This window comes from Rhea americana, unplaced genomic scaffold (assembly GCF_003343005.1).
Source record: "Rhea americana isolate MKP2758 unplaced genomic scaffold, rheAme1 scaffold_90, whole genome shotgun sequence".
NCBI lineage: Eukaryota > Metazoa > Chordata > Aves > Rheiformes > Rheidae > Rhea > Rhea americana.
Genome location: NW_028187089.1, coordinates 2,490,021 through 2,507,720, shown reverse-complemented (window position 1 = coordinate 2,507,720; position 17,700 = coordinate 2,490,021). Strand labels below are relative to the sequence as shown.

At 50.1% G+C, this 17,700-nt stretch overlaps 1 protein-coding gene across 1 annotated transcript; it reads right to left on the bottom strand.

The window, feature by feature from the left end:
• Positions 1 to 9,501: 9,501 nt before the first annotated feature.
• LOC146584707 (interferon upsilon receptor 1-like) lies at positions 9,502 to 17,258 on the bottom strand. The gene is made up of 7 exons (XM_085324249.1): positions 17,159 to 17,258; positions 16,068 to 16,188; positions 14,931 to 15,127; positions 12,890 to 13,068; positions 12,034 to 12,187; positions 11,582 to 11,706; positions 9,502 to 10,603 (listed from the first exon to the last, which is right to left on the bottom strand). The coding sequence occupies exons 1-7, from the start codon at positions 17,211 to 17,213 to the stop codon at positions 9,728 to 9,730; spliced, it is 1,707 nt and encodes a 568-aa protein (XP_085180375.1). The 5' UTR covers positions 17,214 to 17,258; the 3' UTR covers positions 9,502 to 9,727.
• Positions 17,259 to 17,700: the final 442 nt, after the last annotated feature.

The following is a 17,700-nucleotide window of genomic DNA, read 5'->3' as shown; positions in this document are numbered from 1 at the left end:
TGCAGCCTGTAGGACAGTGATGCTCTCTATGTTTACACCAACACCTTGCCTCCAAGAGGCTGGGTGAGATGGTGAGAGGCAGAAGAGATTGTATTAGGGAAAAGCAGCTCCAAAAAACTGTCCCTCGACTCTTCCTTAGTTCAGATGGTGAATGCATTGGCTTTCCAGCTATTTCAGTTGATGTACCCATGCATTTAGAGCATCTCATTCAACTGTTTGTATATCCATCCAATTGCATCTACATCAATTCTGTGTCAATGGCACCACTAGGGTTCRGGATGGCTGCCAAAGTACCTGTGCACCAAGGTCTCTGTGTCTTTTTTCCACATTTATTTCCAGTCTGGAAGATTAGTGTGACGTACTGCTTTATGACCCAAATATACCCCTCCAGTAGACTGGGCTAGAACATAATACACCTTGTGTACCATCTTTCAAGTTACTGATCTCCTAAGACCAGTTAGCAAAGCCCTTCACTGAAAAGTATTTCAGGAGCTAATTTTCAGTAACTCTTTTTGCTTCACTGTTTATAAAAACAATGGTGTTTGTGTTTACCTTTAAGACAGTCAAGGTGATACCTCGTATTGTGGGTAACCATAGAATCATAGAATCAGTAAGGTTGGAAGGGACCTCTGGAGATCATCTAGTCCAGACATGTGAGCTATCCCACCATGTCTCCGTGATTGCAAYGAGATCATGGCCCTGCGATCGCACACAGATCTCCAGCTCCTCCTGTTTGTTCCCCATGCTGCATGCATTGGTGTACAGGCATTTCAAAGAGGTGGTCATGCCTGCAGGTTTCCCAGGAAGGGTGTACGGAGGTCGCCCACAGCCGTGTCCCAAACACACATTCCCAGCTGCATGCATCCATTGGAGGCCCCCTCAACCCAACTTGTGTTTTGTTGTCTACCCTGTCTGTATAACACCCCTCTTCTCCACTCCTACTTAGTTTAAAGCAAACAGCTTGGTTCTCTGGTGTCTGCCCAGCAGGCACAGACATTTCTGTCTTCCTCAAGCAGGTGGCTGTGAACCAACAGCTTTGGTTGCAGGATCAGCAGCCTGGAAAGGAGGYTACTGTAAGGGATAGAGATAAGAGGCTGGTGTTTTTATCATCATGGYTGACTAGCAGACTCTGGCAAGTCCTGCAGAATCTCAGGCTGGATAAACGTTTTCAAGGAGCTCGAGTGTTTAAAGGCTTGCAAATATTTCACCACCRTGATGTAGCATTTCTGATCTGCAGGGTCATTTGGCTGAAGGAGCATGGAGACCACTTGTTTAAGGGCAGACCTGCTAGTCCAGAAAGGTGAGGAACTATACATGAGCCATGTGTGGAAATGACCTCTGTGAACTAATGTGTGTATTATGCRGAACTGCATGCATCGAGTCTCAAAGGGCAGCTCTATCTGTACTGTGTATCACTAAGGGCAGGAGGTGTCTCAGTGGGCTGAGAGCTACAAAACTGTGTGCCCAAAGCAGTGCAAGGAGAGTTTGAAGGCCATTGAGCCAAGCCAGCCAGCTCTGTGTCCAGAAATACTCTGGCATTGCAGGAGGTAGACTCCTGCATCAGGAATGTGTGCAGCACAAGGCCCAGGTCATATTTCATAGATCATGTCCAAGCTTTCTGCTCGGAAGAGTAGAGGTGAGCTGAGCAGTTCCTTTGAACCAAAGCAGAAAAACTTGTCCAGTAGAGCAATGGGACTTGGTGGAAGAATTGGGCAACTCCTAGCTCCGTCACCTCAGCTTCAGCAGAGCTGACCTGAATATCCACAGCACATGCTGAAGGCCCAGATCCTTTTCACAAGTCCCCAAATCAGTGCTCTTCTAGACCAACACATGGAGCAGAAATAGATCAGCTCTGCAACAAGCCCAACCCCAAAGCCCTCCAGCACATGCCTCCCAGCCCRAACACTCACACCAAAGGTGACCTGGGCTTCACCATCATCCATGGGCACTCAGCACTTGGATCCAGGCCTACTGAGCTTCAGTAAAGCTCTTGCCTTGTCAGAAATCACTCAGTTCTGAACCAACCAGTCCAGCTCAAGCTTTCCATGTCTCCCCCTAACTCCTTAGCCCTGCARCCCTYTCCATACAGGTGCTCCAAATGTATTTTCCACAGCTTCCTGTTGATCTCCAGCCTCTGGGACCACCACAGTCCCTTTCCACCTTSTAGTAGGCATCATGGCTGAGTCAAGCTCTGAATTTCCTCAGTGTCCTGATCTGCTGGCCTTACATAGGAGCAAACCTGCAGAGTGCAGGGAGAGATGAAGCAAGAACCAATGGCCTGAGTTAACTGCAGCCCAGATGCAAAGGACCGGGAAGCCTTTCTGGCCTGAACTATCAGGTCCAGGAGGAAAGCTCTGACACTGCTGGTCCATGCCAAGCCAATGACACATTTGGAGGCACGGAGCCATCATGAAAGCATCTCAGCCCTTCACAAGGATGGCTGGATAAGAGGGCCTTATTGAGCAAGAATTGTAACCCACAGTCATAAGTCTCTATAAAAACAACATTATTAATAYTGGTCCCAGTCCTTCACTCTTCTACCTGCTTCATAGGCTGGTGGCACTCTGCCTCCAGGGGTGCCTACTACATTTTTRTACCACAGGTCCCACATTGCCAGACCTGGATCCTTCTCTGTGTCCATCTTCATCCAGCAGGAAGAGTGCATACTACAWCTGGAGCACATGCTCCTGCTTTCATGTCCCTTTCTGCACTTAGCGTAGCAGGCGCACCTCAGGCACCCACTGGGCCTGTCCAGTTGTTACGATGCAAGCACCCAGCAGAGTCATCCCAGTCCCATGGGTACAAACTGCAGGGCTGCACAGCAGTGGAAAATGCCTTTCCTGCACATCCCCATTGCTATTCTCCGCAGTGCAGAAGTCCCACCAGCCCCCTGCAAAGACCCTGGGCCAGGCTTAATCTGGCCAGTGCTTGGGGAGCTCTGAGTTCAAGAATGGGGAGGGTAAGTCTGAAGAAGRTCTGCTGCAAATATAATCTTGCCAAGATGCAAAGACCCCAGAGATTTCGAGAGTATTTATCTGGGCCGGGCACYCATCCAAGGCCAGAGCTCGCTACAGGGAGATGGGAAGTGCACACAGCACAGACAAAACGGTGGATAGGCACAYAGGAAACACTAAGGAGGTGCAGCAGGCGTTGACTGTGCACAGCATACCTACTGAGCAAGGAAYCTCTGGTGAGAGACCACCTGCAGTGGTCCACCCCCTCTAGCCTGTCCAAGGAAACCTTGCAAGATACATGAGCTCATGCAGGACAGCACTTGGAGACGGCTCCAAGGCCAGGAAGCCAGGCTCCTGAAAACCTTGATAGACCATAAGCTGCCCCCAGAGCGGCAGCACTGCTGTGGCAGTTGAAATGATGGGCAGGATGGAGAGTGGGTAAGCACCTACCTACTTGTCAGGGTCACAGGAGTTCCGGGGGATGGGCTCCAGCCCAAGACACAGATCTCTGCTTCTCTGCCACCCGCTACCCCCCTTCAACGGTTAGCAGGCCTTTTATTTTGGTTCTGGTAGCCTGATTATTAGTGCTTAATTTTGCCCTGTCATTTCAGGAGCTGTCATCTCCCTCATGTTTATTAGGTATTGTGTTTCCTATCTGTCGTTGCAAAAGTCCCGCTGGCCCCCGCATAGAAATTTTCCCCTCTCCAATACTTTTACAGTTTAATTTGGAACAGACTGGCAACTCAGCTCTCTGAGAATTAGTAATAAAAAATACCCTCTTGAAGAGTCCTAAAACTACTATTTCTAAGAAAGAGCTGTTTTCAGCTGCATTCCCCTCATTGCTTTGATTTGGTACCAGCGGAAGTTTAAAACACAGACAATAGCACAAAGAGCAGGTGGGAACAAACCTATCGATTACAATGAGTCAGAGATTTCACAAGCCTCCACGGTGAATACCTTCAGGCATGGCACTGTGGCTCTAGGTCCTGGTCAGCATGAATACTACAGTGGTTGACCCCCACGATGATGCACTCTGCAGGGCTGAGATGGACGTTAAGCCTAGACCAAGCCCCCAGGTCCTGGAGCCCCAGGACACAGGTGGCCTCTTAGGACTCATGKTCAGCTGCTCCCAGACCTTCTGCAGACAGACGACTTTAGCTCTTACTAACGCAAACTATTCTGCAAGGGAGTTTGTCCTACCTCCCCAGGCTAGAAGCACTGCTGTGGGGATGAGGTAGCTGCACATGGCAGCACARCCTTCCTGTGAAAGGCAAGACTGCAGGCCTCCAGCACAGGGCTGGAGCCAGGCTCACACGTAAGCATGACCCTGCAAGAGTAAGGGAGGAAAAACACACAGCTCTGAGGCACATGAACAGGCAGTCGCCTCCTCCTGCTACACAGGCTTGGCTGGGACTGGGAATCTGCTCCTGCACACCACTCTATCACATAGTACAATCTCATCCTGCTAAAATGTTTCGCACCTGGAAAGATAGTGTTCAAAGCAGGAAATAGGCCAGACACACTTCACATCCTCAGACCCCAACCCGTACATAGTGGGAGCAGGTCAGCAGCTGCTCTGTGTCCAGGCGTGCCAGGCATTCAGTGTCCGGTCAAGCATGGCACCTTCTCACCATTGCACCGGAAAGCTCTGCAAGTTACTCACACCTCTGATAGTGGTTCCAGTAGAGACGGAGGGTGCAAAAACTCTTCTCACTTCAACTTGGAAAATTCAGCTGCTAAAATGCTATGTTGAAATGTCACGATCATTTGTCTTTTTCCACTGTTACTAATTCTGTGCCATAGAGAACAGGGACTATTCAATTACTTAAATCACCCTCTGGGTTTGGGTGATGCCCCGCTGCTGAAGGGTGGCTCACCTGAGTCACCCATGGTGATCTCATGCCAGAAATTCAGAATTTTCTTCCCCCTTCCCTTCCTTCACCTTTCCTTCCCTCTTTCACTTCTCCTTCCCTATCCCCTCTCCCTTTCCCTTCCCTTTCCTCTTCTCCTTCCCCTTCCTTCCCTTCCCTGCCTCATGACCGATTATTATAAAAAAAGCTGGCTGCATCCCGAAACAATCTCAGCCTCCTCTTCAGGCTCTGGGCAGGTTGGGATCCCTTCAGACATCCCTCTACATAACTGAGAGYTGTGGTGCAAAGGGCGCATCATCATCATCATGTGGGCAGCCTATGAGCTACTTCTCTTTTTCAACCACTCTCCACTAACCAGTGAAGATGAACTACTAATACTAGCAATTATCACATCAGACAACGAGGCAGTCATGGGAGCCAGTTTCAGCCCACCATCCCAGGCCAGCACCTCCTAGCTCACAGCCCAGATCTTGGCTCRTGTTGYACCAGCCAGCCTTGAATGGCTCCTYGAAAACTCCCTGCAACCATGAAATGACGATCAAGAGCAGTGGTGGGGCTGGCTGCCCCGCTGGCACTGCTGCATATGAGGTGGTCAGTCAAACAGAGTCCACRTACTTAGGGTTTTGCCTGTGACCTGGAGACACATCACAGACTGTGAAGCACAGAGGGGATGGTGCCCACACACCATAATGAATGATGGAAGAGTGTGAGCCCTTAGCATGTAATCTCTCTTCGCTCCTGAACAAGGGCCCCAAACTACTCATCTCACTGGCCAAAYACTTCCTGACAATCAAGGGCAGTCCAGTGCTGCAGCTGGATGCTCAGAGATGTTTAGCCTCCATCCTTGGAGGTTTCCAAGTCCAGACAGGAAAAGGCCTGATGTCACCAGTGAACCTGCTYTGAGAGGAGGATGGCTTAAAGCCCTGACAAGGTCCCTTCCGACTCGATTTTTCCTATGATCTGCTGTGTGAGGACACAGAGCATCTTTTACTAAAATCACTGGCTGCAGTCAGCATCCTGGAGGTAAAAACGTAACCACATCACTGCCCTGTTCCAGACCTGAACTCAAAGTACAAAGATAGCATCTGCTGAACACCACCAGTGAGAAGAGAACYCGGCATTATCCATCTCCCTGGTGAATGGTGCGCACATGAGCACTACCTGATGCAGATGTAATGTGGTTTCTTGGGCTCACCCCAGGCTGCAGTTGTGATTTTGGCCAGCTGTAAATATTTTTGTCACTCAGACTGTTTTGTGGGCCCATGCACGGCCAAAGCAAACCCAGTCAGAGTCCAGATCGAATCTCAGGGAGGTCCAGCACCTCTGCAAGAGCTCAGCATTTTGTTGTAAGTATAAAGAACACAGCTTATGGGGTCAGACCAAAAGGATCAAAGGGTTAGACTAGAAAAGAAACTGRATGAAGATGCAGAGGAATATTGAAGGGAAATAAGCTGTTCTCTAGGGATGGGACAAGAAACCACAAAAAGGAAAAGTGTGATGAGTCACCGGGGAAAACTCTGACCGCTTGTGGGGAAAGAGCAGGGCAGATTCTCCATTCCTGGAGGTCTCAAAGTAGAAGTGGGAATGCATCTCTGGAATTCTTCAGGAAGAAAATGTCCTGGACGGGAGCTGCACTCAATAAATTCCCAGGGTTGCWGCTCCCATCTACTGTGATGCTGCCGTTCATCCACCAACCAGATAGCACAACCACCGGACAACAGACCTTGGCAAAAGCAGGCACATGGTTTTGGCTGTGCAAATTTTTGCAGAGTAGTCACAGATGTAGCTCAATTGCCTCAAAACCTTCAAGTAAAAAAAAAAAATCATTGGGATGGCGGGAGGGGAGGTAGGGGTGGAACATTTTGCTCAGGCATTTGCAGATTGCAGTGCTTCCACTCTTGTATTTGTCCCAAATTGCCATCTCCTCTGAAGTCTGCTTAACTTTAGTAAGGTGGGAATTTTGACCTGGCATTTTGGTTTGCTTTTTAAACACCTGAAAATTAAAAAGGCCATTTCATGTGATCCAGAGCAATGTCATATATTCATGCCCAAAATTTCATTCTATCAAAAAAAGAAGAAAGAAACAGCATAGCATATGATAGCCACTGCCCAAATTAAGGAAAATGAAACTCTTTTGTTCGTACTGAGCCTGAAATGTCAGAAGGAAATAGAGTGTATGGGTAACACACATGTCCCTCTGAGCAGCTCCCAGGACCTTTTCTTTCCTTTTTCTTTAAAAATTCAACTCAGGCTATTTTCTAGCCTACATGTCCTTGATTATAACTAACAGAGCTTTTGCTGATCAGCTGCCCTCCTCTCTGCCAGGGCAGAGGACACCTCCTTGACCTGCTCTGGGAGCACTTCCCAGGGGAAGGCTATGCCTGATCGTGGCTATAGCGCGGTCTCTGCTCCTGGTAATCCCAAGCACCACTGGGAYTGGTGTGTCTCACAACAACAGCAGATCACATTCGGGCTCTGCCTCTGCGCTCAGGGCCAGTTGACTTTCCGAGCCCAGCTCTGGCAGTTTTCCACTCTCGACACCTCAACCCAGGAGGAAGTACGCAGCACACAGCCCTASCACAAAGAAGGGTTTCAGTATGACGAGCACAGCTGGAGATCCCCCCTCCCCAGCACAACGCAGGGGTGTTAGAGACGAGCGCTTCTCACCAAACTGAGAGGCTGATGGCATTTGGGCTTGGTTTCCATTTGTGCTGGAAAAGCACAAAGGCTTTCTTGTCCCCAGGACCGGGGCAGCCACAGAGACCCCCTTACTACCTTCATACAGCTGCGATCAAAGCAGCTGAGCTCACTAGCACAGCAAACCTCATCCCCTGCCCAYTTCAGGGCCAGGTGTGAAAGTCAAGGTGACCTGAGAACATCATTATGGGGACAGTCCCAGAAAATGGCTAGATGGAGAGGCAATCCCTTGTGCAGCAATTGGGATTTTAACCATTTGCTGCAAGGACAAGAGTGACACTACAATAGATGATTGATCTTAAAATCCAGGCCTGTGATCAGGGCCCCTGGGACATGCTTTAACCTGGGGGGGGAGGGGGAATCTCCAAGTATTTTGCACTGATACCACTTCATGCTGCATGYTGGCTCCAGCTTCTTGCATGCCCATCATGGCTTGATGCACACATTTAGCATTGGGCTTTTTCAGAGGAATTTAGAAATGGTAAACTGCACTAGCAGCTTCTTCTGAAGCATGCTGCCATCCTTCCCAGACCAGGTGGCTAACAGTATCTGAGCAGTTTCCATTCTTCTCCCAGTCAAGAAGTAGCTATTAAGCTGGAGGGAACAGGTCCAAAGTAAAAAATAACCCCTAGGGCTGACAACATGTTTCTAACGTAGCAATTTCCAGCTAAAGGAAAAAGCTCTCAAACACTGGCAGAGCCAGCCACTCCCACTCCACTCTGTTTACTTCTCAGGTAGGAATGCAGGGAATTTGGAACAGCTCCTGATTTCCTGGATGCCTTTGAGAAATCCTATCTGTATCACCCTCAGTGACACCCTCAACGTCTGCACGTGCCCTGAGACTGCCTCATCCCCTGTCCTGGAGGGGATGGTGTGGAGCACGGGGTGCGACGCGGGGCGCAGGTGACAAGGTGCCCTGCACAGCCGCAAGGCAGGGGCTGCCCCTTGTCCCCGCTCAGCTGCCAGAAAACCGCAGCCAGTGTGCTACRGGTTTCTAGATGAATCAGCCAGCCCCAGCAGCAGGGAAAGAGGAAGGCTGACTTCTCATGGGCAGGAAGGGCACAGTCACCTCAGCGATGGGGCTGCTGCACAGCTGGGGAGCTGCGCAGGGCTGTCGGAGGGGTGACTGRCTGGGAACCTGGACTAGAAAGCGCTGCAGCACTTAAGGAACCTGGTGCAGCTCCACCATGGCTGAGGGCCAGGGAGGTGAGGCGCTCACCCGAAAGCTTCCCCAAAGTGTCGCTCGCTGGGCTGGCAGCTCTGCCAGCTGCAGTAGGTGCCAGGGTGCTGAACAGCAGTGATTTCTCACCTATTCCCAGACTCAGCTTGAATCTCTTGATTTATCCCCCAGAGCTCAGATCTGCTCGTCCTGGCCCCTACAACACGAAGGTGAGATGCTGCCAGACACGGAGGAATCAGGGCTTCCCCTCGCCATCRTAGCTGCAGCCACGGCCTCGCCAGTATACCCAAGGGAGCAACCCCAGGGCAGGGTTACTCAAAAGGAGAATGCCCCAGCTGTAGCAGATGGAATCGGAAAACTATTCTGCAGCTGCTAAAGTACCAGCCTGTTCCCAGGCAACAACAACACACAGACTAGCCACAGGCAAAATTTCCTCCCAGGGAAGCCCCAAGTTTTCCTGTCACCTTTCCCAGATACTGCTTGAACAAAGCTGCACTGGTTTTCTAAGTCAGAAACAAAAAGGCATGGAAGAGACTTTCCCATAATAAATTAGTCATTTAAAAACAGTTCCAGTGCACAATCAGTATTTCCAGAGCTATGCCAGACAAGCAAAAAAAAAAAAAAAAAAAAAAAAAAAAAAAAAAAACCCTCTGTAACATAATGGAAAAAGTTTATTTTATATATTTACATACATATTTGCTAAAAATATATATATAAGACATATATATACACACATACACACACACATATATACACATATATATGTGTGTACATGAAGAACCAAAAATTAACAGGGAAATTCAAAAGATGTTGACATCTTTCCATGGCAGCCGGTCCTAGAGCATGCTTATACTTGTCTGCCTGGGACTCTTGGCCCAGTCTCAGCCCCAAAGAGGCATGAACATGTCTGAGCAAGCACTCCATCATGGCTGGGTCAGCTTTGGGTAATGTTTCTTCATCCACCAGAGCTGCTCATTAATGCTGCTATCTGGCTCCTGACAGCAGGCATGCATCCTGCTCTCCTGTTACACCCTTTCTTTACACTGGGGCTCGTTGGTGACCAAGGGATGCATCTCATAGCCGGAGAAGGTGGCTGCCTGCAGGATGCTGAGGGGYGAATAGGGCACTTCACAGGAACTGGGCAGAGGGACGCACTGCCAGCCTGGTGTTGCCTGGTTCGAGTCATTCTGCTGTGTGTCGCTGTCACCCAGCTCTGGCTCAGCCCCGTGGCTATGCAAGAGGCAGAGGGCAGTGAARAGCTGGCCTCTCTCCTCCTCTTCGGCCGGCAGCTTCACAGAGCTGAGTGGTACCTGTGGCTGGCAGCATGGCTCCGCTGTGCCAAAGTTCTCCTTTAGGTCCTCTTGGCTAAAACTTGTGTGCTGTGGAGTCAGAGAGACGCTGCTGCCTGCTCCCAAGAGTGGGCATTGGCATTTAGAATAAAGCTGGAGGTGCAAGGAAAGCCACATCTCAGATGTCTGGTAGTCTTCCTCATCCCTRTAACTGTTACCATTCAGTTCTGCCAGCACTGGCTGCTCCAAAYGGGCCCATGAGCCACTAGGCAGCTGGGCTGGCAAAGTCAACACATCACCCCCTTCCCTGTCCTCCTCCAACCCCTCCAGGGGTGAGGAGGCCCCTGAGTCTGAGACATGCTCCAGCTGGCTAGGGACAAAGGACAGGGCCTCGCTTTCTGGCCAGTCTGGCCTAAATCCATTGGCACAGTAGCCACTCATCTCCATGGAAAAGGTTCCTCCATGGAGCAGCTGAACCTGGGGCTTTTTCTGCTCAGCTGCAGATGGTCCATGGGAGAGAAGCACAGCCAGTGAGAGCAGAGTGAATGAGTCCCCCTCAAGTTCAAGGGTGGGCACTTTGGTGTTCACAGTCAACTCCTCATTCAGAATAGCCTGCCGGAAAACAAGCAACAAACCAATCAGTCTGAGATTGCTGAAACTTCAGTGTTGCTGCTTTTCAAGCTACTTCCCAAGCATCAGGTGCTGCTGAAGAGCTCCTGTCTGCTCAAAGACACAAGCAATCCCCACAGAGAAGCCAACTGAACAGGAAAGCAAAGGGCACTGTGACCAAACTGGGCCAGRGCAGGTAGAAAAGCCTGTCAAGTCCTCTCCATGATGGCATGGAGTGCTTCTCAGCTCACACAGCTGGGCATGGCCATTTGCACATGTGGAGCACTCAAAAGGCTGCTGAGACCAGGCTGCTGGCACTCCTAGGACTAGCACCATCAACACTGGGAAGTGGGAACACTGGGAAGAACTGGGTCCCAGGGAGAAAGGCTGTTCTTGGGACTGTTTCCATTGGGATGTTTCCCATGGAAAGTGGAGATTTACAAACCAGTTCCGCTTATTCAGGACATTTAGTTGTCCATTTGCATTAGCTCAACAGAACTGTAATCCAGGATACATCTTGAAGCTTTCTCTCACTGCTGCATTTGACCCAAGGATAGAGCAGTCTATTAATGTGGCACGGGGCTATGTCTCAGCAAGACCACTGACCACCCCAGGATAGCATCCCCACCATTTTTTACTCTTTCCCTCTTCTTCTCCATACTATTCTACCTGGGTACACAGCCAAGCAAAGCCAGTGGTCTCCAAAGCAGGAGGCTCCTAGTGCCATGGACTACACTCCCAGGCTACATGCTGCCCAAGGCATACTTCTTCAGTGTGGCCTGTAGCTGCCTGATGCATCCATCGGCAACTCTTACAATGCAATATGAGGCCTGGGGCAACGATGGGTCAAAGTGAGGTACCAGGGCACCAAAAGCTGATACAAGACGCGGAGGGAAGAAAGTGCTAAGCTTGCTGAGAACACAGGTAATCCTGGCTCAGTCATGGTGCACAGGAGGAGGAAGCAGAGGATAGTTCACTCACAAGTGAATTTGGGATGCGTGTCTCCGAGGGCCTCAGAAACACATACAGCCTGAAGAAGCAGAGCCCGGCCACACACAGCACCAGCAAGACGGCAGTCAGCACGGCGAGGAGGACCTGGGAAAAGTCTGTTGGGGATCAGAACAGGTTGAGAGTTGGAGGAACCACACTTGGCATCCCCAATAGTGTGCCCAAAGCCAGTTTTTCCCTGGGGCTCCCATGACAGGCTGGGATGACCCAAGCAAGAGGTGCAGGGTAAGCCAAAGTCAGATGGCAAGAGAGCATTTTCCTCCAAGAGAAGAGGTGGAAGGGTCCTCGCAGGGTCCTGCTAGGTCACCAAACTTGACCAGAATGGCCAGAGGTTGTGTGTCCCTCTCCCTCTGACACATCTGCATGTCTTGAACTAGGGCCCTGAGATGGAAGTACAGCAGCTGAGACAGCTAAAGAGCTCTCACCTTCAGGAGGAGCTGGTGTTGTGATGCACTGTGCAGCCTCCCTGCTCCGCTCCCTGCGCATGCCCACTGTCACAGTTCGGACACAGTATTGGGTGCTTGATTTCAAGTACTTGAACATGCAGTGAGCTTCCTTGCCCTTCTGTTCACAAGGCACCTGGAACAGAAGGTGGGGGGAAGGGGGAAAGGAGGATGGTTGGCTAAGGGGACCTGGTAATACCTCCCATAGGGCCAGGAGAGGTCTGTGCACAGCTCTGCTCATTGGCATTAGGAAACACAGCCAGAGATGGAAAGTAGYATGTCCATCAACCTCAATATCATGGGACCAGTACTGAGCACAGACCCTACTGTCCCACTCATCAGAGTCTTCGGGATTTATTTCTTCACTCCAGGAGCCCTTTAGTGGCTGGCACAGGTCCCAAAGTACATTTGTTTTTATAGCCAACGCATGCTTTCACCCYAGCTGGTATTGTTACAGTTCTTTTCTTATTCGTGTAGTCTAGAAGAGGAAAGGGATCCCCAGACCTCCAAGTTTCATCTCTCCAGCTCCCCATCTCTGCACATCAGGAAAGCAAGCCTGGCCTGCTCCATTGCCCGTGAGGGTGTCTCTCTCCCAGCAGCAGGCATTGCTCTGGCAGGATGGGTGGCTGAACTACCTGCGCAACCCCYACAACTTTATGGGGGCCATCAGTCTGAGGCCCAGATGTTGCTAAGACAATGCATCTAGAGGAGGACTCAAAAGCATCCTTCTAAAAGCTCCATTTTTCTGCATCAGAAAAGCTTTTGCAAATCTTGTGCCCTCTGAGCCTTGCTTGCCCCTGCCATGTAGTTGGAAAGCCCTTTTCTCTCCAGCACATACTTGCTGGGTGAGTACATCCTCTTCATAAAGGTCCAGCTTGTACTGCAGGCTCCATAGGACTTTGTTGATAGGCTTGTAAGAACCATTTCTCCTTCGGTATGGAGTGAGTGGCATGGTGATGTTTATGCCAAGGYTATGACCCTGTAGCAGCCAAGAGAGCTTAGGAGGACCCACAATTGCTGTAGAAAATAGAAGAGGGGAGGGAAGGAAAAAAAAAACCTTCAAAACACAGCAGGCTCATTTGTCTGAAAATGATWCTTTTCTGTTGACCTTTCCAGTCCTAATGCAAAGATGTTTCTGCAGGCAGGTCTAACCTGGTAACACCTCATACTATGAAACCGTCTTTAGAAACCCCATAAACCAGGTGCTTCTGACAGCTATTGCTGCTTCTGCTACCTCTGGTAACACCAGCAGAGTCATGTTAAACCTACTGGTGCTTCTAGTTCCCGTCTGTGAATCATTGCACACTGTGACACCCCTGTATGAGACTGGTTAGGGGAAGGCTATGCTGTTTGGACAGGAGACTGCTCTAGTCAGCCGGTGATAGAGAAGAGACATATGCTCACAGCTTGCTTCCCTACATACATATCACCTCAACACACAGGAGTCAGGGTGAAGATGGTGCTGTAGGGGCTATTCCTGCCTAAACCAGCTTGCACAGCTTTAACTTGCCTGGACAAAAATGCCCTTACATAGCACCTCTCAGATCCGTGACAGGGGCAAATAGGAGATGTTTTTAAGAGGGAAGCCTGGAAGGGCAGCTGCTCTTCTGCCCATTTTTCAACATGCTCTCCAGAGACTCAGATTACCACAACACCTTGTTCTCAACCTTTCCTGGGGAAGCTAGTGCTGTCAGCTGGGGTGGAGGATGGCTGCCCTAGCATGCACATGAGACCTGTTTCTGGTCCATAGCCTAAGTGGATGAGAGCAAKCCCCAAATGGCTGTAGAAGCTTGGAAGGACAGAAGTAAGAGGGCAGGTGTAAAGCTCTTCTCTTCCTGCTTGTTTATCTCCAGTTCTAGGCACGGGTAGTTCTTGGACTTCTGAACTGGCACTTGTGTGGGGTGGTGAYAAGGGCTCACTGCAGAATTTAATCCCTCTCCCAAGAATCCTTATGCTGAAGGGACAACTTGCTGGGCCTGTTGTCCCTCACCCCACCTGCTAAGCCCATCAACATTGCTCTGTGATGTAGATGGGGAACCTGGATCTGAACCTAGGCTTAGAGCCACAGCTCTTTCATCTCTTTGGGCACCATGAAGCCCACTCTATAATAAGGGAAACCTACRCTAGATCAAAGAGAAGGGCTCTCCACTTTGTTGTGCACAGCATCTGGGCCCAGGGTCCGTTTTGGCATTCCCAAGCCTCAGGCAGACATGGAGTGAGCCCTGTGGATGCTCCTGAGCTGTTTYGAGGCTGGAGCACAGAAGGTACAAGGAGAAGCTAAGGGCACTGGGTGTGTTCAGATCGAAGAAGAGAAGACTTAGGGGATTGCTGCTGCTGCCTGCAACTGCCTAACGGGAAGGTAGAGAGAGGATGGAGCCAGACCCTTCCTAGAGGTGTCTAGAGACAGAGGCAACAGCACAAGCTGCAGACACAGAAATTCTGATTTATTTTATTTGTAATGTATTTATATTATATATAAAATATTTTCCCCATAAAGATGGTCAACCACTGGAATAGGGACTTAAAGGGGTGCAGGAATCTACATCCTTGGAKATGGTTTCTGCTTAACTGGACAACACCTGGACCTGCTTTGAACAAATGAAGGCCTGTCRCCCACCTTCATTTCCAGGCCCATAGAAATTGTGGGGACTCCCAGAGTTCCCATTCCACTGTCTCTCTTCCCTAGTCCCACTGTGCTTTGCATAGCGCTAGTATAACAGAGTCCTTTTTCAGCAGTTATACTCGCATTTCTTTCCTCTGATCAGACTTCTCTATACTTTTCCCATCAGTATCAACCTCTTMAAGGGTCCCATTCCCCCCACCCCCATCAGCTCCCCAAAAGAGCAGGAGTCCAGCTAGAGGAGTTCCCAAGTCCTTACTGTCTCTGTACAGCTGCAGTTCACTAGAACAGACCCACTTGGACAGGTCGTCTCCGTCCACTGCTCTCACTCTTGCCCAGCACATACCATGGATATCTTCAAAATATAGCTCACAAGTCCAGGACGAGCTGGTGCTGTTTCCCCAACAGGTATCTGCCTTGGTCCAGTGAGAAGAGGAAAGGGGTTTCCCCCTAGACCTCCAAGTGGAAAAGAATGCARTGAGTAGGTGCCAAAAAAGTGGAAAATCATTGCAAATCCCCAAGTGCGGGATACCCATTGCGAATCTGATGAAGCAGAGTGGGTCAGAGAACATGGATAACGTAGCCCAGGACACTGCTGGCAAATAAGAGCCTTACTCCTGGAATGAGGGAGGTGATTATTCAGCACTRATGAGACCATATCTGGACTACTGTGTCCAGTTCTGGGATCTTATGGACATATTGGAGCGAGTCCAGCAAAGGGCCACAAGGATGATTAAAGGATTAGATCATCTCTCATATAAGCAAAGRCTTGAAGAACCTGGAGGGGARAAGGCTCAGGGGGATCTTATCAATGCATATGAGTATCTGATGGGAGGGTGTCAAGAGAACAGAGCCAGCCTCTTCTCAGTGGTGCCCAATGACAGAATAAAATGCAATAGGTACAAACTGAAACACAGGAAAGTCCATTTAAACATAAGGAAAAAGAACCCACCTTTTTTGACCACCTTCCACAGTTTTTTAAAAAAAAAAAAAAAAAAGTTGTCTAGGCAGGTTGTGGAGTTTCTATTCTTGGAGATATTCAAAACCTGACATAGTCCTGAGCAACCTGCTCTAGGTGGCCCTGCTTGAACAGAGGACTTGAATTTGATGATATCCAGAGGTCCCTTCTAACCTCAACTATTCTGTTATTCTATGAAATTTATTTCAGGAAAACAGTCCTCTGGCTAACAAAGGGCCTCCAACTTCCTCGTCAAACAACCCTCTGGTAGAATGCTCAGGCCTTAGAGARGAATCAGCCATAAGTATCAGATGATAGGTGATCAGCCAGTGAGCATATCTGGACAGCAAGAGAGGCAGAGGAAGCCCCCAGYGTGCAGGTCAGGGCTTGGAGGCATCAGGGACAAAAACACCTTCTTCCTTCCAGTTCTATACATACCATCTCTTCCACTCGGCCTGGTACCTGGCACTGCTGGGCAAGCGAGGGTCTGGCTCCCATGTCAAGTAAACATGGAAGTTTTTTGCTGCTAGCGTCACGTTCCGTGGGGGAAATAACGTACCTGTGGGAGTGGAAGAAAGGAATGTAAAGGCAAAAAAAAGGCAATGCTGCTCTTCTCCAAGATGGCCCACAGAGAKATACATGTTCACCCCTCTGCCACCTAAGTGGAACCTGCTGGAGTTCAAGCAGGGTGCAATTGCCTGGCTCTTTCCTCCTTCACCATTTGCCACTATCTCACGTTAACCCGGCTCGTGGCTACATTGTGCAGATCTCACTGTTTTGTGCAGGCACCATGGGCCCACGCACCCTGACAACCCCTTGGTTACCGACTCYTTGGTGGTCTCCAGCAAGGGTTGGCTGGAAGCATGGCTCTCAGCATCTATGTTTTGGGAATCTCTGCCATGACCCAACACACCCTGGTATATCCTATTTACCGTTCTTTGAAAAGGCACCGACTCTGAGGCCATTTGTCTGGATATGGAGGCTCACAGGGAACATAACTAGCCCAGGGCTCTGCTTCCATGAYCCGTAGCACATGTGAGGCACCCAGCTGGTTCCCCCACAGATGAGAGAGAGGAGCCCAGCACAAGCTGTCCTAGCACTCCATCTCACCTTTTTGAGTATCCCCAAGTGCACGTTGATTTTGCCCACGTGCCTGCCCTACTGACTTCACTCTCTATCTCCATCTCTTTATTAAAACATCCACATTGCCCCAGCAGCAGGGCTCTACCACCCAACTCCTCCAACGGTATGCCCCACAGGGCCGGGGAGCAGTGTACTTCTCAAACCTCTCTCAGCTGCATGTGGAAGATAATCTTTCCTTGGAGACTCTGAGACACAGAAAAGCCCAGTTGCGTCTTCCGAGTCTGGTCCCCTCCTCTCTGCAAGTGCCTTTTTTAGGTCTGAGAGCTGTCCCTGTACTTCCTCCTCCACTGTAGACCCTGCAGCCAAGGCCACAATGAGACAGTCAGGTCTTTGCCTCCTTTTCCTGGCCCACCAAGAGCATGCAGCAGCTCCAGAGCTGGACTTACCCCGGAGCAGGGTGCAGCTGGTAACAGACAGAAGCAAGCTCAGCACAGCAGTCATGTTCCCACCGGGCCACGTCCATTTGCCCCCAGCTCTACRCTGACACGCTAGAACCCATAGGTGTGGATTCTTAGCTGTTTTGCCACCTGCAAGCACAATGGATGGCTAGAACATGACATTAGAGAAAACCTATTTTCCCAAAGCTGTTGTTGCAAGAGGAGGTGCTATACCCTTTCCACAGCAAGGGATGCACATGCCACTGTGCCCCAGGTATGACTCGTGCGTGGAGGTTGTGTGCCTGGGTTGCAGATAGCCTCGGCATGATGGTGCCTGCTCTGGAGTCCTTGTACTCCCACTGGACCAAGGTAAGCAGTGCAGAGCCAGGTGTCCTCAGGGCTGTGCTGACAGGGAGGGAGCACCAGCTGCAGTGGTGGTTGGTACCAAATTCAGCCAAGCAGTGCTCCCTTTGCAGTCTGCAACGTCCTGCAGTTTCTCACGTTGCTACTCAGCRGGGGCACTCTGAGCTCAGATCAGCTGCCTACACGTC